At 57.7% G+C, this 22,644-nt stretch overlaps 5 protein-coding genes across 5 annotated transcripts; 1 reads left to right on the forward strand and 4 right to left on the reverse strand.

Moving 5' to 3' along the window:
• Positions 1-942: 942 nt before the first annotated feature.
• On the reverse strand, positions 943-5,631 carry SLS55_008255 (uncharacterized protein; the record flags this gene model as incomplete). Its single annotated transcript, XM_066779667.1, has 8 exons — positions 943-2,038; positions 2,090-2,132; positions 2,178-2,460; positions 2,507-3,204; positions 3,258-3,804; positions 3,855-4,480; positions 5,012-5,102; positions 5,140-5,631. The coding sequence occupies 8 exons, from the start codon at positions 5,629-5,631 to the stop codon at positions 943-945; spliced, it is 3,876 nt and encodes a 1,291-aa protein (XP_066630471.1).
• A 4,150-nt stretch (positions 5,632-9,781) lies between these two features.
• On the reverse strand, positions 9,782-12,574 carry SLS55_008256 (uncharacterized protein; the record flags this gene model as incomplete). Its single annotated transcript, XM_066779668.1, has 4 exons — positions 9,782-12,188; positions 12,251-12,264; positions 12,330-12,473; positions 12,539-12,574. 4 exons carry the CDS (start codon positions 12,572-12,574, stop codon positions 9,782-9,784), a joined length of 2,601 nt encoding a protein of 866 aa, XP_066630472.1.
• Positions 12,575-13,947: 1,373 nt separating this feature from the next.
• SLS55_008257 (uncharacterized protein) lies at positions 13,948-17,395 on the reverse strand (the record flags this gene model as incomplete). The annotated part of the gene is made up of 2 exons (XM_066779669.1): positions 13,948-15,051; positions 15,104-17,395. 2 exons carry the CDS (start codon positions 17,393-17,395, stop codon positions 13,948-13,950), a joined length of 3,396 nt encoding a protein of 1,131 aa, XP_066630473.1.
• A 1,574-nt stretch (positions 17,396-18,969) lies between these two features.
• SLS55_008258 (uncharacterized protein) lies at positions 18,970-20,677 on the forward strand (the record flags this gene model as incomplete). The annotated part of the gene is made up of 3 exons (XM_066779670.1): positions 18,970-19,008; positions 19,068-19,127; positions 19,214-20,677. The coding sequence occupies 3 exons, from the start codon at positions 18,970-18,972 to the stop codon at positions 20,675-20,677; spliced, it is 1,563 nt and encodes a 520-aa protein (XP_066630474.1).
• Positions 20,678-21,170: 493 nt separating this feature from the next.
• SLS55_008259 (uncharacterized protein) lies at positions 21,171-22,564 on the reverse strand (the record flags this gene model as incomplete). Its single annotated transcript, XM_066779671.1, has 3 exons — positions 21,171-21,380; positions 21,450-22,423; positions 22,486-22,564. The coding sequence occupies 3 exons, from the start codon at positions 22,562-22,564 to the stop codon at positions 21,171-21,173; spliced, it is 1,263 nt and encodes a 420-aa protein (XP_066630475.1).
• Between the last annotated feature and the right edge of the window lie 80 nt (positions 22,565-22,644).

Consider the following 22,644-nt stretch of genomic DNA (forward strand, 5'->3'; position numbering starts at 1 on the left):
CTCCAGTCGATGAAGGACCCGCAACAGTGCCACGAAGATCCTTTCTAAACATACAAGGACAACCAGTGACATGAAAAGCGCCCCTGGTCGTGCTGCCAATATCATGATGCAAAAACGAACGGCAGAAAAAAAAAAGACTAATCCGAACATGCAACAATGCAATTTGGACAGGTGAGGCGGTAAAGAAGAAATCCGAAACATCAGCGCCACATTCTAGACGGCGAGGCCTCAAAACCCTTGGAATACGCCCGGAAGGCCACATAGCGGTGATATAAGAACAGGCATGCTTGTAAACATGCAATTTCAGTTCGAACAAGAGAAAAGAGTCGTCCGTGAGAATCCGAGGAAAAGGAAAGGCATCAGGACGACACCGGAAGGAAGTGGACACCGGAAACGGAGAGTACGAGAGGCGACTGGCAAACGTCAGTAAAGCTGAATGACCAGCCCCTCCCCCAAGCCTGCAGATGCATTAAAGGAGATAGCTTTGGAGCATGAAGAGAAGACGGGAGCGAAGAAAAGAAAAGAAGAAGAAAAATTGAGCAGTCTTCGTTTGTTTGGCCGTTAGTTCCTTTTGCCTGCTTTGATACTGGTATACCGTAAAGAAAAAAGTGACCGGAGTAAAGCAGATGCTTGCAATGCTGAACCAGACAGATAATTAGGAAAGCAATACCCCCGCCGCCACCCATGACCCACCCCGGCTGCCAGCGCTCAAACAAGATAGCCCTCCCCACATTCCCCAGTCATAACCAAAATGTAAAGTACATGAGACGGAAGAAAAAGCTTTTATACAAGGTATTGGGGAATAGTACGCACGATGTGTGTGACCAGAAACGCAAGTCGAGACAAGTCAGAAGGAGACGAAAATGCAGTAACAAACCAGGCGCTATGCGAAAATGCCCAAAAGAAGAAAGACGACTCCACCCTCAATCATCAGGCCCGAGCTTATTTCTCGAGCAGTTCCCTCGGCTCTTCATTAACCTCCGACGCTTCTGAGCCACGGTCCACTTGGATGCTCATGCTCTTTGCGGTTACCGTCTTCGCGCTTGAGCTTCTGTGCAGCGTCTTATCAACACCCTTTGGCCGGCTGCTCGCACCATCCACGCCCTTGCTTCCCCCTGCCTCTTTACCGGTCCCTTGTGCTTTCCTGGCACCTCCGACCGCGCCTCCACCTGCGTGTCCCAAGTGGCCACAGTCTGTATCAACCGACTTGCGTCTGCGAAGCCCATCTTCTTGCGCCTCAACCAGTTTCTCCATATTCTCCCTAGTCAAAGCATGACTCGCTTCGCCTCTCCTCTCTGGATCCCGCTCTGTCGGCTTCGATGTGGGTTTAGGTCTTGTATGCGGGTCATCCGTTGATGAAAGTAACTTCTCATCACGCAAGTCAGCGGCCTTCTCTTCCTGCTGGGCCCTGCGCACGGCGCGTTCGCTCTCACTCTCGTCCGTCTTATGCATAGCACTGTTTTCCCGGTACGATATGCGATCCAGCGCTGGGGTCAGCGAGTTGCGTTTGTCGCCTTCAGTGTCGTCTGTCGATTCCGAGGGTGGTGTAGGCGACCCAGGCGAAGGCGTTTTGGACCCCTTCGAATCATCACCAGACTCTTGTATCGTTTCCGGTACTGTGCTATTTCGCCCTTGAGCAGAGTCCCATGTCTCTTGCTTGCGTTTCGCCTGAACTGCCCACTTGACCAGCATCTTCTCGAGCAACTTTCCCCTCACCGGTTTAGACAGATAGTCATCCATGCCCGCCTTCTGACACTTCTCCTTGTCTCCTTGGATGGCGGATGCTGTCATGGCAACAATTGGTATGTTGCGGATGCTGGGTGTGTCCTTGAAGGGGGCCTGGGTGCGGATTGTATGGGTAGCCTTGTAGCCGTCCATGATTGGCATTTGAACGTCCATGAGGATGATGTCTGGCCGATCTCGTTTACCATCCTTGGCATCCACAAGGTACTCTAGCGCTTCCTTGCCGTTCCACACCGCATCTACTGCAAACCCTTGTTTTCTGATCGTCTTCAGTGCGATTTGCTGATTGACCTGGCTTCACAGACTGTCAGTTCTTGCATCAGGGACCGAAGCCTAATTGACGTACTTGTCTTCAACGACCAGAACGTGGACGTTCTTTCGCTCCGTTTCTGCAAGAGAAAAGAGGTGGTCTGGCAGCGCATGATGGAAGTTACCGTTTCCTGGTAGCGAGACTATTGACTGAGCTCTACCGTGGCGAAGGGGCGACTTTCCACTGTTGGGTACGACTGGCGTCAGAGGAGGCGTTCCATAGTCCTCAGAACTGCCGCATGAGACAGAGATGTCGGATTGAAGACGGTCGGGAATAGATGCCAGGTCAATAAGAGGAGAGCCTTCGTCTTGATACTGCGCCTTGTTGAACGGTATTGAGAACGAGGCCCTTGTTCCTTGGCCAAGCGTAGACTGGAGATCAATGTTGCCATGCATCAAGTCGACAAGCTAAAGACGTTAGTGTGTCACTTAGATGGGGCTTCAGAACACTAACATTCTTGCTGATTGCCAGACCAAGCCCTGTTCCACCGAAACGACGAGCTGTTGATGAATCGGCCTGGCTGAAGGGCTTGAAGAGCCTCTGTCTGACCTCCTCCTCAATGCCAATGCCAGTATCTTCCACAACGAAGTGGACATTAATTGTCTCATCGTTCTCGCTGTTGATTGACACCGACAGACTGACATGGCCCTCGGATGTGAACTTGATCGAGTTGGTGAGTAGGTTCGTCAAAATCTGGCGCAATCGACCCGGATCGCCCATAACCTTGAGGTCTCGCTCAATCTCGGGCGGAATGTTGCTCTCATAGCTGATATTCTTCCGAAGCGCAGCAAATGCCATCATCTTGTTCACGTCTCTTAGGACTACCAAGAGACTGAATTGGACTTCTTCAACATCCAGCCGCCCCGATTCCACCTTGGAAAGATCGAGAATGTCGTTGATGACGGTGAGCAGTCCATTGGCTGATCTCTGGATGTTCTCGGCGCAATCCTTCTGTTCTTGGTCCAGCTTTGTATCAAGCAGCAGTTCGCTCATTCCAATGACTCCTGCAATTGGCGTGCGGATTTCGTGAGACATGTTGGCGAGGAACTGACTTTTCATCCTGCTTGCTTCTTTGGCAGCGACGGCGTTGGCAATGAGCTTGGAGTTCTCCTCCTCTCGCGCTTGCAACTCCTCTCGACGTTTGCGAAGTTCTGCGTAACGACGTTAGTGATTGAACTCGCTGTGATTGGAAAGGAGAACGAACCGGTGATATCCATGCTCACACCGTAGACGCCATCGATGTATGATTCCTTCTCGATGCCTGCCTGACGGGATGTCACCATCAAAGGCGCGATGCGCGTCCTGTACCAGCGGTTGTTCCCGTCAAATTGCATCTCGACAACTTCCGTAGAGTCCTTGCCATCGAGGATTCTGTCTACCGAACCTTCCAGCTCAGAGATTGTCTTTCGACCAGCTTCGTCCCGGCTGAAAAGGTCGTACATGTCTGTCCCGATTTTCTCCCTAGTAACGTGGGAGAACGAATCATTGAGAAGACTGCCTTCAAGAAGGACGATTTTTCTGTCGCGATTGACAGCCCACAGAGTGACACGGGCATGCTCCAGAACCCGAAGAAGCTGCGCCCGCATTTGTTTTGCGGTCTCTCGAAGTTCGACCAACTCGTGGATGTCTGTGCAGGTGCCGAACCACTTGATGACCTTTCCAAGGTCATCACGGAAAGGCACAGCGCGGCCCAACATCCATCTCCATTGGCCATCGTAGCGCCTGCAGCGGTACTCGGTATTGTATTCCTCCTGGAACTTGTCAGCTTCGCTACCTCCATGTTAAGGCTAGCTCAACGTACACCTGTTTTTAGGGAATGCTGCCAGCGCTTGCTCGTCTCGGGCATGTCATCCTCGTGGAAAGGCAATTTCCAGCCCTTGCCGAGAGACTCTTCTTCGGTGAGACCGGTATAGTCATACCACCTCTTGGAGAACCAGTCGTGATCTCCGTTGGGCTTTGTCGTCCATACCATTATCGGGATCAGATTAGTGATGTATTCGAACTGCTTCTCGTTCTCTTCGATTTGCTCGGCAATTCTCTTTGTATACTCGGTCACATCCTTGAAGACCACTATGGCGCCAAGGAATTCTCCCGAGCGATCGTCCCGAATTGGCTCCCCCACAATCTCATAAACCTTTTTTTCGCCAGTGTCTGGGATGATCATCCCCACCCGACGCTGGAGAACGGGCTCTTTGGTGCGGCAAACCTGAACAACAGGGAATTCATCAACCTCCAGTTGTCTCTTGAAGTCCTCCGTGTAGGCCTTGAAAGATTCTAAGAATTCCCTCTGATCCAATGGCGCGTCTGCACCTTCATTGGGCAGGAACCTGAGCATCGCCCTGTTGGGAATCCCAAAATTCTCATCCTTCCACATGGCATAAGCCGGCATAGCAATGGAATCGAGGATTGCGTCCTTCATCTGCGATGCTTTGAAGAACAGTGAAGGCGCCGAAGTGTCTCCGCTTCGAGACGGGGGCCCATGAGGAGGAAAAAGTGGAGGATGCGTGCTGGGGGACGCCGTAGCCGAGCCAGCATTGGAGCTGTGATGTGAGCGTTTTCCCGAGGAGGAACTCGAGCCAGATCCCGGCGACTTCCGTAACCCAGTAGACGTGCGGAAAACGGTACGACTCGAAGGCGTGGGTTTCAGCCCGCTTGTGCCTGGTGTGCTTGATCTTGCGCTTGCGCTAGTGAAAGTAAGAGTGAAATACTGCACATCCTCTATGTTCCAGACGGAAATGATCATGGTGGCCTGGATCGCGTCACTCTCCAGGCGCGGTTTTACTCTCCGGCCATCCTTTGATGGCGGGGGGCGTGGAGCGCTGCCCGGTTTGCGCAGCGAGATGATGACATCAACAGAGACATCGTGCACCGTCGTACGGGCCAAATTAGATTGGCTCAGCTTTGGTAGAGAGGGCTTAGAGGACAGCGAGTTCGGCTTGGGCGTCGATGTTGGCGTACTTTGATCGGATTCATCCACCATTTCGGAAGGCCCGCCAACATTTCCCTCGGCTTCACCTTGCGCTTGCTTCCAGACAGAATCGAGGAAGTCCTGGAGAAATTAGCCCAGACGCACGTTGGTGACAGACGCGGTACAACCGCCTTACCTCCCAGCTAATCCGGATCGGGGAGCCGTCCTGCAGCATTTCGATGCCAAGGTCCAACATAGTCTGGCCGTGCAGCGTGTCGGTGACAGTGTGCACATCATCCCTGTCCTTCTCATCACCTGCGGGGCGGTCGACCTCCAGCAGGCGGCCCATGGCCTCGTTGGCCAGCACGACCGTCTTCAGTGACGAGAGCACAAGGACGGGCACGGGCAGATACTGCAGCGTCGCGAGGGCCATGGCGGTGGTGGTGGGCGTCGGCGGCATGATAATGGACAGCTGCTCGCTGCGGGCAGAGCCCGGCGAGGGCGGGTCTCTGTCATGGAGGTCGAAGTAGCTGGCCGGCTCGGACAGGTCGTTGACGGGGAGTGGCATTTGCGTCTTCTGCGCAGCATATTGGGGCTCGGCGGCATCGCGAATAGGCTGACCGTTGGAGGCGCCGGCGGCCAGATGCAACGGCGGCGCGGACCTGCGCATGATAAAATCGAGGCGCGTGGGATGCTCCGCCGTGGTGCAGCACGGACGGGCGGACACTCGGTGGACGTGTGTGGCGGTCAAAGCGGGCGCACGCAGGGTCGAGAGCTCGGCGGAGGGCACATGGGCGTCGATTGGAGAGGCGGGTGGTGGGAGAGGTTGAAAGAGGATGGGACCTGTGGTTGCGCCTGGGCGGAGGCGTGGAGGACACTAGGGAGACGGGCGGTGGTCTAGAATTCTGTGCGCGCTGGTAGTCGAATCGGGGTGCTGCGTCGGCGTCGATGACGGCAGATTGGGGATTGCTGGGCCGGGACTTGGATGCAAAAGGCAGCGCGGCGGGCAGGCTGTGCTCTCGGGGGCGTGCGCCGTCTGGGATTGCGCGGGCAGCAAGCGCCGCATTGGATCAGCCCGCGGATGAAGAGCGCGCGCAGAGCAGCGGTTCGCACTGGGGCGACTCGGAGGCACGCGCTATGACGTCGATGCTTCAGGGCGCAGGAGGTGACTCCGAGCCGCTTGCAGGCACCGTTGGCCGCCCGCCGCCCCAGGGCGAGTCGGCGGCTCTGCAGCGCTGCGACGGGTGCCGCGCACTGCCGCCGATGCAGGGCCATGGCAGGCGCCCTTGCTGGGGCTGCAGCTGCGCTGGAGGCGAAAATCAAAGGGCTCGCAGGCGAGGATCGGCGCAGGGCCAGGGACCAGCAGCGAGAACGGGGCGGCGTGCGCACTGACTCGCCAACGCACCCCTGCCGCTGCGCTTGGCGGCAAAGCGCGTGGAGAGGAGAACCGACGGCCTGGCCGCGTCCGCGTCCGCCAGCCTGAGCTCCCGTGCTGCCACCTCCGCCGGCAGCCCGCCACGCATCACGTCTGCCAGCCCTGCCGACCGCATCCCTCGCACGACGTCGCTGCTGACGCAAAGTCCCGCTGCCCATTGGCCGCCCGTCCTGCCGCGAGCGCCGCACCGCAACGGCCACTTGGCACCACCTTGCACACTGTCCACCTCATCACCACCACCACGATGCTGTTCTTCGGCCTGGGCGGTCTCTTCTACGGTGCGCACCGCCCCCGCTCCGTCTGTCCCGCCCCCGCTGACCGCCCGCAGTCTCCGTCTTGCTCGTCAACGCCATCGCCGTGCTCTCCGAAGACCGCTTCCTCGCCCGCAGTAAGCTGCCCATTTTACCTGCAACGCACCGCGTCTCGTCCCTTCGCGTACTCGCCGTCTCCCCCGGCCTCATACACACTCCCGTCTGTGCTGCGCATCCACTGACGCCATTCGTTTGATCTAGTCGGCTGGGGCCAGTCCGCCGAGCCGGGCTTCGGCGGCGTCCAAGACACGCAGAGTGTGAAGGCGAAACTGATAAACCTCATTGCATCGGTGCGGACATTGATGAGAAGTGAGTCCACCCATTGCCTTTGTGCGCGGTCCAGAACAGATGTCGCGAGATTTGGAACACAGACGCAGAGGCGAAGCTTCGGCCTTCTGCCGTATGACGCTGAACAGCCAATCTCTCGCTTCGCCCGGAGCTGGGCCCCTTCCCCACGATCGAGACCCTGGCGCTGACGCGTAAACGCAGTACCCCTCATCGGCATCAACACCATGGTGATTCTCTACGAGCTCATACTAGGATGAGCGCCAGTCGATAGGGCAGCGGACCCACAAGCCGCTGCCGTGTGTTATATGGGCATGATAGTTTATGGAGTCTGGGAGCATCATGACACATGGAAGGGGAGGATCGGTTTTGATAAGCATGCTATAAAAAGACGGCACATTAACCACGGCGTGTTGAGGCAGCGGGTGATCTGCAGACCAGCCAATAGAGGTTTGTGGAGCATTGGCAACCAATCAATGGATCGGCATCTCTTCTTAATCTCCAAGGGCAAATCAGACCACAGCCGCGCGTTCTCATCGCCGAGTCATCGTCGCGCGCGTAAGCCGATGCGGTGCAGGACGATGCGCGGCGGGAAAAAGGTTGGAGACAGCCCGTTCGGACCGTGCCGAAGAAACGAGCAGTCAACCCAAGGCGGGCGATCGCGGCCAGCATTTTTGGTTAATCTGCCAACGACATGCCCCATCGGGACGTACGCGAGACCCCCTTCGACCCGTCGCGCGCTCCCATCACAATCTCGCAAGACAACCGAAGACGCCCAAAACGGCGGCCGAGCCGACCCTGGTGTTCTATTTTGAAGAGTCCCGCCTATCCGCCTCCGATCGTAGGATTGCCAGAACGGCGCCGTTCGCAGGATTGATGCTGATCGGATGGGAGCGGGCTCTGCCCAATCAGGCCCCCGAGAAACAGGTGGCCAGCCAGAGCCAAACGGAATATCCTTGCGATCGCGCGCCATCTAAAAGCTTATCCCTAGCCAGCCGGGCATCCTGCAAACATGCAAACGGCTTTCTCAATGCCCAGGCGGCGGCCATCGACCCCATACGCCCCTCACCACCTCATCACCCCTACCCAGAAGCAGCAGGCCGGCCTTTTTCCTCGGCCGTGACACGGGCCCCTCCCTCCTCAAAGCAACAGACAGCATCCCTCCCGCCCAAATGCGCTGTCGATGACGCCGACATCGTGCCTTTTTTCGCACCCAATCCATCCGTCTATCTCGAATACGGGGTCCATGCTTGTTACACGGCCAACGTTAAAATCCCTGCCCCATAAGGAAACCGCCGTCGTTCGCCTCACTGCATCCCCGCCTATTCGTCGCCTCACTTCCTGGATCCTTTTTCGAAGAAGGGCAGGTAGAAAAAAAAGGGTACAGAGAAAAGAAAAATATGGCCGACCGTTGGGTACCACCGAAAAAGGGCGCCACACAACTCCCCCACCCATCCCAAAAAGCCACACTCCCACCCCATATTTATGCAGTCATTATCGTACCACGTTGTCACCTGCCCCCTTCCCTTAACCTCGGTATCACCGCTACTTGAACACCGAACGAGGGCCGGTGAAGGAAGGGCGGATGGGCGAGCAGTTAGTAGCGCCGCTCGCCCCGCAGTTGCGTCGAACCGGGATTGCAGAACATCCGCTATCCGCTAACTCCGTAACCGTAACGAACGCAATCGATTAGTAATTTAGGGGAGGGGTAGGGAATGCTGCTGCTGTGCGGTGGTAGCGCCACACGAGGGAGGTGTGTGGGTGGTGGTGTTTCCTCAGAAGGACCCCTCGAGTCGAAGGCAATCATTGGCCCCAGCAAGCATAGACCAAGGGCACAATAATTACGACATGCCGAACTGTGGCAGTGCGACAAGGAAAGCATATCGATCCTGTCTGTCGTCGCCATCTCTTATTTCCACCATGTTATTTCCACCCCCTCTCCTTCTTCGCCCTATCACCCGTGTAGTCCTTTTCGAATCCTACTAGACGACGGAGCCTGGCGCTGACGATGTCAATCGAACCCTTATCATTTCTGACAAACAAAGGCAGCACGATGGATGATTTTGTAGATCCACTCCTAATGTACAGGATATAAAGTGCCCCCGCTCGAGGGGAGAAGAGAAAGAATCCCTACGTAGACGAGATTAAACCCCACCCGTCCTTCCCAGACCGCAGAACCATGAAAGAAGAAAGGCACGCATGGACGACGCGACAACATCATGGTCGCGAGTCGAAGCTCGAGCCTGGATATGTAAAAGATGACGACGGGGATGGCCGAGACAATTTAAACCAAAGCTGTGTGAAGAGAGAAACAAGAATGCCCAAAGAAGTAACCCATCCATCCCACTTCGAAAACCAAGTCCCTCCCAACCAATAGAAGATCAGAAATCACACAGGCGAGCCCAAGCCACTCCGTGGTATTTATGCAAACAAGAAAGCGCCTCCTTTTGCATCGACTTCCGCCTCCAATCACCAACGCTTTCCAAGGAGTCGCCGGTTTCTTGCTATTTGTGGCAGTCGCTCTCTGGCCGTCTATATCAAAACCCGCTCGGAAATGCAATCAGATAGGAACCACCGCTGTTAACTACCGTGAAACTCCTACCGCATGTGGGCACGGCTTTCCGGCAGCAGGCCACAGCAGCAGTTGCAACAGGCATGTAGGCAGGCATCCCTACAAGATATAAAGACCAGATCAGTGTAGATTTCTGGTCAAGAAGAAAACAAGAAGCGCAGCCCATCCAAGGTGACGGAGGACCAGGGAACTGTACAACGAATAGCAGCGTCAACGCTTACCCAAAACCTAACATGCTACTCTTCTTCTTCCCTAGGCCGAATTTGGGAATTCCTCTCTTCTTCTCCTTGGTGGTGTCCTTTGCGGATTTCTCCGGCGGAATCGGTGGCAGATCTTTTTCGCCGACGTCGCTACTGTCCGCATTTCTATCGGGTGTGTCCGGATTCCATTTCGGACTGGCGAAAGTTGGAGCAAGGGGTGTCTCTGCCTTTGGGGTTTGCGGCTCGTTATTTTGGTATTGAGGCGGCAGTGTAGGCGTCGGGGGCGCCTCTTCAAAGTTGAAGTCCTTACCCGAGCCCGAGAAGAACTTGGGCTTATGGCGAAGGCTGATGCTTGAATTGCGGAAACGGTTGAGACCACCACTGATGCTCTTGCTGCCGTGGATGTGACGGCCATGGTGGCCATTCTCCTTGGGCTTGGTCGTCGGCGGTTCACTACCGGTCGAAGAAGGAGCAGTGGTACTGGCCGTGTTCGGCGGAGCATGTTCCGACTCGTCTTTATGCAACACGCCGTTGGCCACATTAGGCGGGTCGGGAGAAGAAGTCCTTTGCGCGACGGAACTGCTGCGGCGAACTTTCGCTTCTTCCTTGGCTGTGGTCCTGCTGAGGGCCATCACCTGACGCATTTCTTCCTCTTGCTTCTTCTGAGCATCTTGGCGTTTCGTTCGCGCTTCCTTCAACCTCAATTCTTCCTCTTTACGTTGCGCCTTTGCCTGCTTTTCTGCGTCCTTTTCCTGAGCCTTGAGCGATGCTCGGCGCTCTTTCTCTCCCCGAACCCTATCCTTGTCGCGATGGTTTAGCTTGAAGGAGTCGCTCCATTTCGTCTTGAGCGTCGGATGGCCACCAAACGTGGTAACATGTTCCAGCGGTGGCTGCGAGGCGGGCCGTGCAGGCGGCGACTGAGATAGCGGTGGCGCTGTTGTGGCGTGGTCGAGGCTGACGAATTGATGATTCTCCTCCGGAACTGGTGTCACTGGCGTGAACACATGGCCATTCAAGGGTGTATCCTCCGTCTTGATCGGCGTCATCACCGATTCCAGTGGCACTGACACCGTGTCACCGACCGGACTTATCACTTCTGACTCTTGCTCTTTCTTCATCGCCTCCTCGGTGGTCTCCTGGTAGAAGAGAACGTAGGCGCACGCCAGCACATTCTCGCCTCCGAAAAAGTTCCGTACGTATGACTTGTCCACAGGCTCCACCATTTCGTCGTCGAATAATAGCCATCCGCGGTCCTCTGTTTTGATGATCGAAACATAATGGCCATGGTACGCACCGCCTCCGATGTGGACGACGACAGCATACAGTTCGTACAGACGGTCCGGGTCCTCGGCATCGTCGGTGGTGTTGAAAAGGCGGAGGTAGTAGGGATAGACGACTCTATGAAACAACTTTTGTAACCGCTGCATGTCCTCTGTATACTTGAACCTTTTGAGGTGCAATGCCAATATCCGGGGTAATCTTTTAACTTTCATACGCTTTTCCGCCTCCTGCAGCCCGCCGCAGTTGTCGCAATGGAACTTGTTGCGCTCGCACAGCATTTCTTCTTCCGAGAATCTCTTCAGACACGACGTCACCGAGGAATTTTGCTCCAAGTCGACCGAAAGGTCAAGAAAGGCTTCGTCGCGCTGGGAGACGTTCTCGCATGTCAAGCATCTTGTTTCCGATGTGAGCGTACCTTCGAATAATGAATGGACCCATCCTGTGTTGCTTATGGCACCATTCTTGACGGCACTGCTCAGCACAGGAGACATGGCCACTGCTAGTCCAGAATCGGATTCTCCGCTGTGTTCAGGCGACTCCTGTTCGATTTGCTGTTGCCCTTGCTGCCGGGAGAAGTGCTCGACATTTTCGACGACCTCGTTGAGCAGCAAATTCAAGAACTCATGGGCGTCCTGGTGCATGGCAGACCGAAACATTTCGTTTTCGCGGCGCAATATTTCCAGGAACTTTTGGGGGCTCACAACACCAACCCGTGACCTGTGCGCGATGATGGCCTCGAAGATATCCTTCAATGACGTAAACAGCGACTCGGGCATGCCATACGCCTTGGAATTCTCGTAATCCATGTTCAGCACGGGTCCCGCGGCCATCGCCTGCTTCTTCTTGTATTCGGGGGAGTCCTTATTTTCCTCGGGCTTGGTAATCGACGGCGAGGCAGGCACCCCTGGGCCGGCCCCTGACTTCCTAGGGGATGCCAGCTGCGCGCTCGAGGGTTGCCTCGTCGGAGACAGCGGATTTTGCACTCCATTGGCTCCGGCATTCGAGAGATCGGTGTTAATGCGCAGCAGGCCGTTGGTGGTGCGGTCGGCGAGGGAGTCTTGCGGCGAGCGGATGGGAAAATTGATGACCTGTTCCCGAAAGGGGGTAGAGTAGTAAAGACATTGTATTATGGAGTTGCAATAGCTGCCGAGACACAGTGAGCGTGCGCCAGTCGGGGGGAGTGCGGGTGGCGGCGGGCGTCATACCAGGTGCTGCCGAACTGTGACGCGGAGCGGCGGGTTAGCGCATGAGACATGGACGGCGGCGGCGGCGCAATTGGCTTACATTCTCGAATCCGAAGAACTTGTCGCTACCGTTGGCGCGGATGGGACTCGTGTCGGTAGCGAGCAGCTTCTCGAGCGGCGTGGGCTGCGGCGCGTTGGGGTCCTTCTTCGCCGGCGCGACGGCCGTCGACGGGCTCGCGGGCGGCTGCGACGCGGTCGGTCAGCAGGCGGCGGCGTCAGGGATGGAGGCAGCAGCGGAGAAGGGCTCACCGCATTGGAGCGCAGCCTGCCAAAGAACGAGCTCATGGCGACGGAGGGCGGTGCTGGCGTGGTGGTGCGCTGCGCTCGCTGCTCGGGGCAGCTGGGTCCGTTTCGGGAGCGGCGAGGGCGTGTATGCGGCGGCCGGGCTGGGCGAGGGCGGGTTCAGCGGCGGCAGCATGGGCAGGCGCAGACGGCAAACGAGGGACGCGTGGAGATGCGCAAGCAGCGCACTTGTCGAGAGAGCGCGGGAGGGAGGAGGGGCCTGGGGCAGTAGTGTGTCATGGACGTCGACGCCCGCTCTGCGGCACAGCGCGCTTTTGCCGGCCGCGAGCGCCAACGTAAGAAGGAACGCCTCACTGCGCGCGCATCGGCAACGCACCTGGCACCTGGCCCCAGCCACGGCATCTTCCTGCGAGTGAAGCTTCCATGGGCATTCTCCGCGAACCGCCCAAACGGGTAGCCTGCCCGGTGGGGACAAGATCCTCGCGCACAGTCGCGCGCTGCATCGAGCCAGTGCAACGTGCCGGTTGTAGCCCGTCGTCACCACGCGCCGGCTGCAGGGCAGACTCGCTCTCGCATTTCGCGGTGGAGCGCCCAGCGCTGCGATGTAACGGCCTCGCGCTCCGCGGCGGCCGCTGCTTGACGTCGCCGCGCCGCTGCAGCCTAAATCCGCCTGTTCCCCACGCCGCGCCCGCGTCCGGCCAGCGTCGAACGGCGCGTTGAGAGCCTCCGGGGGCGTGTCTGGCCCGCCAATCCCTGCATTGCCCCGGCCGTGTGACGAGCGAATCTCAGGCCGCCTCCGCCCCTCGCGCGCACCGCGGCCGCCAAAGCGGGGGTTAATCCGAGCGACGCTGATCGATGGGATTCCGCCGCCCCGGGAAGCCTAATGGGAACCACGCCTGTCTCGACGTTTGTTTTTCGCACGTTGCGCGACCCACGGTCCTGGGTTCGGCTGGGGGTGCGCAATGCTGATGACGTGAGGTGACCCCAGGCACCGCTGCACCGCGACTGCCCTGCTGCGGTGCCTCGGTGCCTGGCCCCGCGTGCGGTCTGCGCCGCTCATTATTAATTAGCTACGACACCGGCTTCGCGTGGTCCCGACAAGCGCGGCCGCACGCAGGCCGACGCGCGCGTCTAGCCGGATGTTGTGCCACTCTTCACGACCGCGGGCCCTCGCTTCCGTTGCACGTCTGACAGTTGGTCCTGCTTGATACTCCGTACCTCATCTGCAGCTTATGCGAATGCTGACCCGCCGCCGCCAATGCGAACGCCTGACATGCAATCCCCCAAGCGACGTGCGCCTGACCCACCCGTCCCGCATGCTGTGAGTGCTCCACCTTAGAAATACATAATAGGACGACAAACAGCTCGATCCGCATCAAAGCACAAAAGCAGCAACGCACCCGACGGCCGTGTCATCAAGACACAACCCGCCGCTCTCTCCGCGTGCCGCCGTTCTCAGTCGCCGTCTTGCCGCTGATAGATTCGCCCTGTGCAAAGTTGCCGGCCATCAATTCTGCTCGGATCCGGGCGGCCTCCTTCTCCCAGACGGCTGCCTTCTCCTTGTACGCCGCCGCGGCTGTGGCGCTAGCTTCCTTGAGCTTGCTGGCCTCGTCGAGGTAAGGCTGTTGCACCTTGTTCGGTGCATTACGCCACTTCGCACCGAGGACCGTGCGAATGTTGTCCTTCGACGCCTTTGCATTCGGATCCCCCGTGGCAGCCCTGCGTTGCTCGTCGCACTCTGCCTTGACGCTGTGCCAGTGGTCCCTGGTGTACAGCAAATATGGGTTGTTGCCTGTTCTCTCCGGCTTGTGTGGCCGCTCCCCAGCCTGCTCGCGGATCGCTACTGTGATCAAATCCTCCAGGTCTTCGTTCCTGGCCTGTCTTACGTTTCGCGACTCCACCGAGTCCATCTCGTCACGACCATGCTTCGTGCCAGCGCCGCCGCGCAAGGTGGGGGTGCCTTGCTTCGCCTTGGGTGCGACCAGGGGGTGCTGCACTTCGATTGGCCCAAGCATCGAATCAACCACCTCTGAAGCTGCGCGGAGTCCGGACAGGTACGCGCCGTGAACAGTGGCCGGGTGAGTACCACAGGTTGCCTCACCAGCAAAATGCAGCGAGCCGATTGGTCGTGCCATGGCATCATAATCGCCTGGTTGCGCGGTCGGACCCATAAAAGAATAGCTGCCACCGGCAAACGGGTCCTTCTTCCACCGCGTTACAATGTACTCTGTCGGGAGTGGGACAACCGCTGGGGCAAACATTTTGGACAAGCGGTCCGTGACCTCGCGAACCAACTCCTGATCATCTGTTTCCTCAGTATCGTGCGCGGCATTACCGGCCATAAGGGCGATGAGCGTTGGGCGCCCAGTCGTCCTAATACAGTTCCAGAAGAGCCAGAATCGCCCTCTGCGGGATTCGTAATCTTTCTGCTCCATACTGTCTCGGAGCTCGGCCTCATTGAGGGTGCCGAAGATATCGCGATCGGGTTCCCAGAATGGGGTGTCGTAAACCAACGCGACCTGAGGCGCGTTAGTGGTCTTTCGCACTTTTCTGTGAGATATCAGAACCTACTTTGTTCAGTAGACCGAAGCCTAATCGCTGGATCGGCGCTGTCTTCCACTCTGGCAAAGGAGGACTGAAGCTGACTGCTTCCCGCTTGAGGACGCCGAGAGGTATTGTGACGACGACCTCATCGGCTTCGATGATGTCGCCGTTATGGCATTCCACGATATGACGCGTGTTCTCTTCGCGGACAGATTTCACGGGGCTGTTGAAGCGGACGTCGAGTATGGTAGGGCTCTGCCAGAGGCCTCGAGGTAACTGCTGGTAGCCGCCAATAATGTGCGAATGCGGCCCTTCAAATTCATTGCCAATGTCCTGATCCCAGCCTCCGAGGCTCAGCTGATTGACATGGGCAGCATTGGAATATTCCATATTTGCGTGGTGCCAGTTGAAAAGACGCATGTGTTTCGGCGTCATCTGCACCATGCTTTGGTACTGCCTGACAGCTTCGTCCATCGTTGCGCCTAATGTCGGATACTCAGGAACATGGGTCACCGGGTCGAGATTCAAGTTCTCCGTGATCGAAGTGTCAGGTTTTAGCTGCCAGCCCATGTTCCTCGCTGCGTCTGCAGCCGATACATTAGTCCCAGAGCCAGGGGCAAGCGTATACGCTCGCCCAGCCGACTTTTCAACCCCCATCAAAGCGTTCGGATTTACCGTCTTCTTGATTTTGTTGGAGCTCAGGCTGGGCACCGTTTGCGATGCCCCGGCATCCTCGAGCGACGAGATGAGATCGCCAGAATCATTCGTGGGGTCCCGGCCTAATTGGATGAGACGCCGATCTCCTTCAACGGTTTGTGGTGGTGGAGCCTTGTTCCTAAATTGACTGACGCGCTCCAGAATGTCATTGTAGAGCCCCTCAACAAGCATGTCTCCTTCTTGGTCAACCACGGCCCCATCGGTGTCGTAGATAATAGTGTCGTCTTTGAGCGTGTGATATCGCAGTGCGAGCTGTCCGCGGATGATACAGTTCAGGGGATTTCCATGCTCAAAGCCAGTGATGATCTGCGCACCCATCTCGACGGTGTTCCGGAGTCCTGGAGGAAGCGTGCTCTTGTTCTGGTTCTTCAATGGATGCGAATATACACGACCACCGATCCTCTTGCGTCCCTCAAGTACTACCACCCGGGGCGGCCTTTCTCCATTGTTCGTCCACTGCTCTCCGAGCTGTGCGGCCAAGCCTTCCAGGTGCCTGGCGCAACCCAGCCCTGCCATTCCAGCTCCAACGATGACTATGGTCCTGCGCTTACCGCCTTTGGCCTTGGCTCTCGATATGGGTCCAGCAGTGCTTTGAAGCTCGATACAGCCATAGTTGATGTAGCCGTTCCGCACGAGCCACTTATACGCCACCTGCGACATGTTGAAATACCGGGCATCTCTCGCGCACCCCGCGGCTTCTGACGTGGTCACTGCGACGAGGGGGTTCCTCGTCCAAAGCCGCAGAATGGCGTTTCGGATGTTGAGGTAGACGGTGACTTGAGAATGCGTGATGTGGTTCCTGAGAAGCTCGTACTCGCCAGGATGCAAGGCGAATGGGTTGAGCCGCGACGATTGGGCAGCTAAGATGCATTGTCGCGCAAACTCCAATACAGTGATGTGCGCGGGTATCGATGATTTGATTCTGAATGCAGGTAAGTTCTTTCCAATAGGAGGGTAGCCTGACGGCCGTGCAGTGATGCCGGGGGATTCCTGTTTTATGGACATGCTGGAGGGCCGGGGCGTATCTTTGTTGCCTACAGAGCGCCGCTGGGCGCCACTGGACAAAGTATTCTTGGTTTCACCGGCAAGACCAGTCGCGCCTGCCGGAATGGCGACATTGATTTCGGGGGTCCCCTGATGCAGGGGGGTGTGGTGATTCATCTCAAACTCATCAGAAATCATCTTCGACATACCGTTGGAGCTGTCGACATGCATGGCAGCGCTCGTGGACGCAGGGGCAGCGGCGGCAGCGGGGGTGGTGTCATCTTCCACCGATACATGCTGGTCCACGGCGCCGTCGAGGGCGGGGCGGGCGTCGTCGCCGTCGCCCTTGAGACTCATGTGACTGCCGCCGGGCTCAGAAAAATCATTGTTATCGCCTGGCTGCACGGACGACGGGCCCGATTCATCGTAGCGGTCGTACAGAGGGCCGTGGTCGAAGGCGGAAAAGGTGACATTGTCGATGTGCTCATCCTTCAGGGCGAAGTCCAGCTCGGATTCCTTGGCGGCGAGGTGGTCTTCCAGCAGGTCATGGGAGGTGTTGAGCAGATACGAATGCGCGTCGGCGGCATCGCTCTCCGTGGCGGTTTCGGTGGAGAACATGTTCCTCAAGGCGCGGTAGGAGCTTGTGATGTGCGAGAAGCGAGAGGCGCTGGGAATGAATCGATTGGCGCTAAAGAAGGACATGAGCAGGATCGCAGTAACTTGAAACGGGCGGCGGCCTCTCGGGAGCGATTCATTCTCTGCAAGAGGGGCGGCGCTCCTGCGAGTGATGTTCTGGCGGCGCCATCCTGTCCTGCGCTCGCTCGTACTTTTCGGGGCTTACCCAAGCGAACCACCGGACACTTATTTCGACCTCACCCCAGGCACCCCGCCCCAAGGCGACACACGGCTTGCGCGTGCTGTGCCAGAGCCACCGTCGTGTCTGTCGGCACTTCGCGATGCCTGCGCGCCAGCCTTCGGCCCCATGCAGCGCCGTGTCCGATGTTTCTGCGAGCGCGAGCCCGATCTCACTCTCGCCGCTCGCCGCCGTCCTCTCATCCTCACGGTACACCGCGCACTCACAACAGCCCCGCCGCCGAGCATATCATCGATGCACGCCCTAGACGCTCTGGTGCTGCCACCTGTCTCACTCGGTCGCCTAAATTGCACGGTCTTCTTTCCGTTGAGAAATTCCCCACCGCCTCCAGTGACATCACCATTGACTCGAACTTCCCCCTCTCGCATGCTGCGTCGATGTTTCCGATCTGTTGCTTGCGGCTTGAATGGAACGACGGCGCTTCATGCATGCTTACCGCCCTGACAGAACTTCGAAGCGTCCGATGAGATCCTTTATCGATCGTTCCCCACCGCCTGCCATTTGCGCCGTGCAGCAATGGCCCGCACAAGCACGGATCAGAACAACGAGCACTTGCACACAAAGCACATCGTCAGCGTACTACACTTGTTTCAGTCTGCCACGTGTAATAATGGGCTCGTTCTGATCAGTTGCCGTCGACATAGCGGCCGATTCTCTCAAGCGCCAGTGCAGTTGAAACAGTCGGATTAGGCATCACAGAGCTTGGCGTGATTGGGGTTAGCCGTAAAACAGCTTGTTCTGGGGAATATCGTGAAGAAAACGACCGGACTGCATCCCAGTAGCATGTTAAGGCTGCGGCGTCTCACCTTGCAACCGAGTTGCTGGAATCTCGAGTTGCTTTTGTATACTTCGGCCCTGGGCATCCTACCGAAAAGAGGCATGGCTGAAGAATATGGCGGGGTCAACGCCCTATCCATTGGTCCAATGCACAGATGCGCCAGGGCTTCGGACACGAAACGCTTGTGATAGGCTCCGTCAAGTGGACATCAAGTCCCACTCCACCAACCCTCGTTCATAGAGCCAATATCGAATTTCTTCAGACTTCGTGGGTGGATAGCGCCGGTATGGCCACATCTTGTAGATATCTGTGAACAGTCCTTAGTCTCAAGCCGGTGAAGAAGCTGTTCTAGCAAGAAACAACTGACTGCTTCTGGCGTGGAGCCTGCTGCGGAAATGCTTGGTCCGCACGGACCATTGCACAGGGGTCCCCAGAGACGCGCCGCCGAGGGCTTAAACAACACGGCTCCCGTCCCGACCACCTCGAGCTTCCGCGTCACGCCCACCGCAAAGCCCACCGCCGCCGGCCCAGCACTCAACAATGGCCCAAAATCGCAAGTACGAGAACTTGCCCGACCTCGTATGCCACGCAGCAGCCATTGCCAGCACGAAACCTAGCTAACAACCGTTTTTCTCCAGGATCGCGATGCACCAGATATCTACGAGACTCCCGAGCTGACCGAGGACGCGACGCTGCCCGTACGCGCTTCCCCCTCGCCTCTCACTGCACCTATCTATGCAAAAACGATGTCCGTTTTGATCTAATACGTCCCGATCTGCTCCAGAGTTCCACAGCCCGCTCTCCCTCGCAAGCATCCTACGACGAATCCGACGACGGCCTCTCCAACATCGTCCGCCGGCACCTCGAGCCGCATGACGCCCGCGCAATCTTCCAGCCCGCCCGTGTCGACGCCAAGGGGGTCGATTTCTCGGATCGGATACGCCGGCAGCGTCGCTCCTACCGCACCGCGTCGAGGCGGCATCGGCGCGGCGATAGCCGCGGCAGCGACGACGAGTACGGCGACTTCAGCGACGAGGATGATGAGACGCTAGAGCGGAAGCTGGCGAGGCTAAGGCGGGAGGTTGAGGAGGTGAAGCAGGAGGTCGAGATGAGGGAGCAGATGAAGAAGGAAGGTGTCGAGGTGATCCAAGGAGGCGGGGAGGGCGAGGAGGAAGACGAAGGAGAAGAGGGGGAGGAGAGAGAACCGGAAGAAGGAGAAAAGGAGGAAGAAGAAGGCGGGGAGAAGCCGGCTGCTGCCTCTGCTGCTGGCGAGGAATACGACGAAGAAGAGTACGAGGACGATCCGCTGCAGAGCCTCGAGAAGCTGAGCGAGGTGCTGGATTCCGTTTACGTGCAACGCCACGGCGGCATCAAGGGGGCGGAAGCGCAGTTCGCTCGCACGCTTCGGCGGTTCACACGACCTACAACCACCACGACCGCCATACCGCAGGCGACAACTGGCATCACGGTCACGGCGGCGTCTGAGCAGGCCGCGCAGGCGCTGTCGCGTGCCGCCGACTTCGACGCCCGCCTCTCGCAGCTTGAAAAGGCACTCGGCCTCAACGCCAACAACATGCCCGATATCGCCGCCCACCCGCCCCGCAGCATCCTGCACAACCTCGACACGCTCGAGCGCCAACTGCAGACCATCTCCGAGGTCTCGACCTCCTCGCTCGACGCCGCCAGCCGCCGCGTGCAGAAGCTCACGCAGGAAGCCGAGCGCCTCGACGAGCTCCGCCGCTCCGCCCGCGCCTCGCAAGACGGCGGCACATCTCCCACGGGCGGGCGGCAACGCAGCAGCACCGTCTCGGCCAACGCCGCGGCCGCGGCCGCCGCAGCCGCAGCCGGCGGTGGCGCGGGAGGACCACCAGACGTTGCCGGCGGCGGCGGCCCGCCGCCCGAGATGATGGGCGCCTACATCGAGGACCCGGAGCGCGTGGCCAAGATCAACGCCCTCTTCGGCACGCTGCAGACCATCGAGCAGCTCTCGCCCACGCTGCCGCTCGTGCTCGAGCGCCTGCGCACGCTGCGCCTCATCCACACCAGCGCCGGCACCGCCGCCCACACGCTCGACGAGCTCGAGAAACGCCAGGCCGAGCAGGCCGAGGAGATTCGCCAGTGGGGCGACGCCCTCACCAAGGTCGAGGAGAGCCTCAAGCAGGGCGAGGGCACCCTGCAGGATAACATCAAGACCGTCGGTGATTGGGTTAGAGATTTGGAGGCGAGGATTGCGAAATTTGCGGCCTGAGGAAGGGGATGATGATTATCATGATGACGATTGGAATGGGGGGTTGGGAGGTTTCCGGGCTGGGCACAGGCGGCTCCTTTCCATCCGTCGGCTGTGGTTTTCTCTTTCTTGTCGTGTGGGTGTGATTCAACAGGGAAGGCCGGCATACTTGACATTGTTGTTGTCGTTAGGTTAGGCTTTCCTGGAGGATTCGAGGCCCTCGGCTGCTTCCCCCCCATTCGTAAACGATACCCACGTATTGATCGGGACGACCGAGGAATGGATGTGATGCTGATGTGATGCTTTCCGTCGACGGGTGCATGATTCTACGCGGGACGAGTTCAAAGGGGAAAAAAAAGGAATGGAAATAGAGTCTTGTAGACTACTCTTGGGTCTTGTTAGAATCGTTGTCATCACCACTTCAAGGCTACAGTCACGCATTCGGAACATTGGGCGAGTCGCTCTTGGAATCTTGATATCTCGACATTCCCTTCAATTTGTACAGCGGAAAAACTTATACTGTCGTCATAACACTAGCGTTCTTGTACCAGCTCAGCAGCGGATTCTCTCCGCTCCGCACCTGAGTATCCTCTACAAACGCCCACCTCTTCAGGAAATCCTCGTGCGTCATGACATGCGTCAGCTTGCCGGTGATGGCGCGGTAGACGTCTTCCATGACGCCGAAATCTGTGGGGAAGAGGATATCAAAGTAGCCTTGTTGAACCTGCAAAGCGAGTGATTATGTCAGATGCCGAATGTTTGGAAAGGAGGAACAGCGTTTTTGAAGACCTACCAATGGCGTGCTCACAGGCACCATTTTCCGCTGGTACCGTGTTTGAACGACGGGCGCGTTAATGCCCTTGACGGTGTCGGGCAAGCTGTGGAAATCGCTGGTGACGAGCCTGTGTGCGGGGAAATAATTGTGAAGGATGTCGAAGAACTGCATCAATCGCGTCGGAATGAACTCCGGGACTGACAGGTTTGGCGCATACGGTAGCCTCGAGCGGGCAATGCGAAGCCACTTTGGTTGCTGCAGAGGGTGTTTGTAGGGTTTGGTTACTGCGGCGTCCCGTACGCGAAGGAATCGTGCAACCATGGGATCAATCTCGTTGGTGTAGAACTCGTAGAAGTCGCCATGGTTGTCGATCAGGACGTTGCCTTGTAGGGCGGCTTCGGTGGAGGGGTCGTAACGGAGACAGTCATGGGCAAAGTTGTCGAAGACCTCCAGGGCAAGGAAGAAGCACGGAGAGGAGACGTAGGTGTCCCAGTCAAAGATGGAGCGGTTGATGACCTCAACCTTGTCTAAGTGACCGCGCGCGGAAGCCGAACGCTTTAAGTGGTGGACCTGTAGGGAGGCCAGAGACGAAGAAATCTCAATGACACGAAACTTGGTACGCTCGTAGACTTCGGGGTGTGCGTCGCGGATGTAGTCGAGAATGTTGATCATCAGGGTTCCGTTTCCGGCACCCATCTCGTATATGAGCAGGTCGTGGTAGGGATACTGCGACAGTTTGTAATTGGTAACGAGATACCTTGCAATGGATTCGCCATAGTAAGGGCGGAACAGCTCGGTCGGAGTATGCCACAGCTGTCGGGTTTCGTTGTATTCCTTCTTGTCCAACTCGTCCTCGAACTGCGTGTACCTCTCGCTCAGGATGCGGTAGAACTCAGGCTCGTCTTTGAGGTTGCTGAAAGTGAAGGGCTCGCCGGGATGGAAAATGACGACCTGCTTGGAGAAGTAGCCGTAGTGGGGGTTGTACAAGCTGTCTGCAAGGGCAATCAGCGACGTGTTCGCAGACAACAGACGGCGGATGCGCAAATCGGGGTACCTTCGATGAAGTCCCTCATGAGCATCTTCACCCGCCGCGGCCTTTCCCTCCGGTTGCGCAACGCATCGGCGGTCACCATTGGATAGCGGTCAAACTCATCACTCCGCTCAAGAGGGAAGATGTTGGTCCGCTGCTGCCATTTGCTCCCAGAGCTGGCCT

The sequence above is a fragment of the Diplodia seriata genome (assembly GCF_021436955.1).
Source record: "Diplodia seriata strain FDS-637 chromosome Unknown scaffold_8, whole genome shotgun sequence".
Lineage (NCBI taxonomy): Eukaryota > Fungi > Ascomycota > Dothideomycetes > Botryosphaeriales > Botryosphaeriaceae > Diplodia > Diplodia seriata.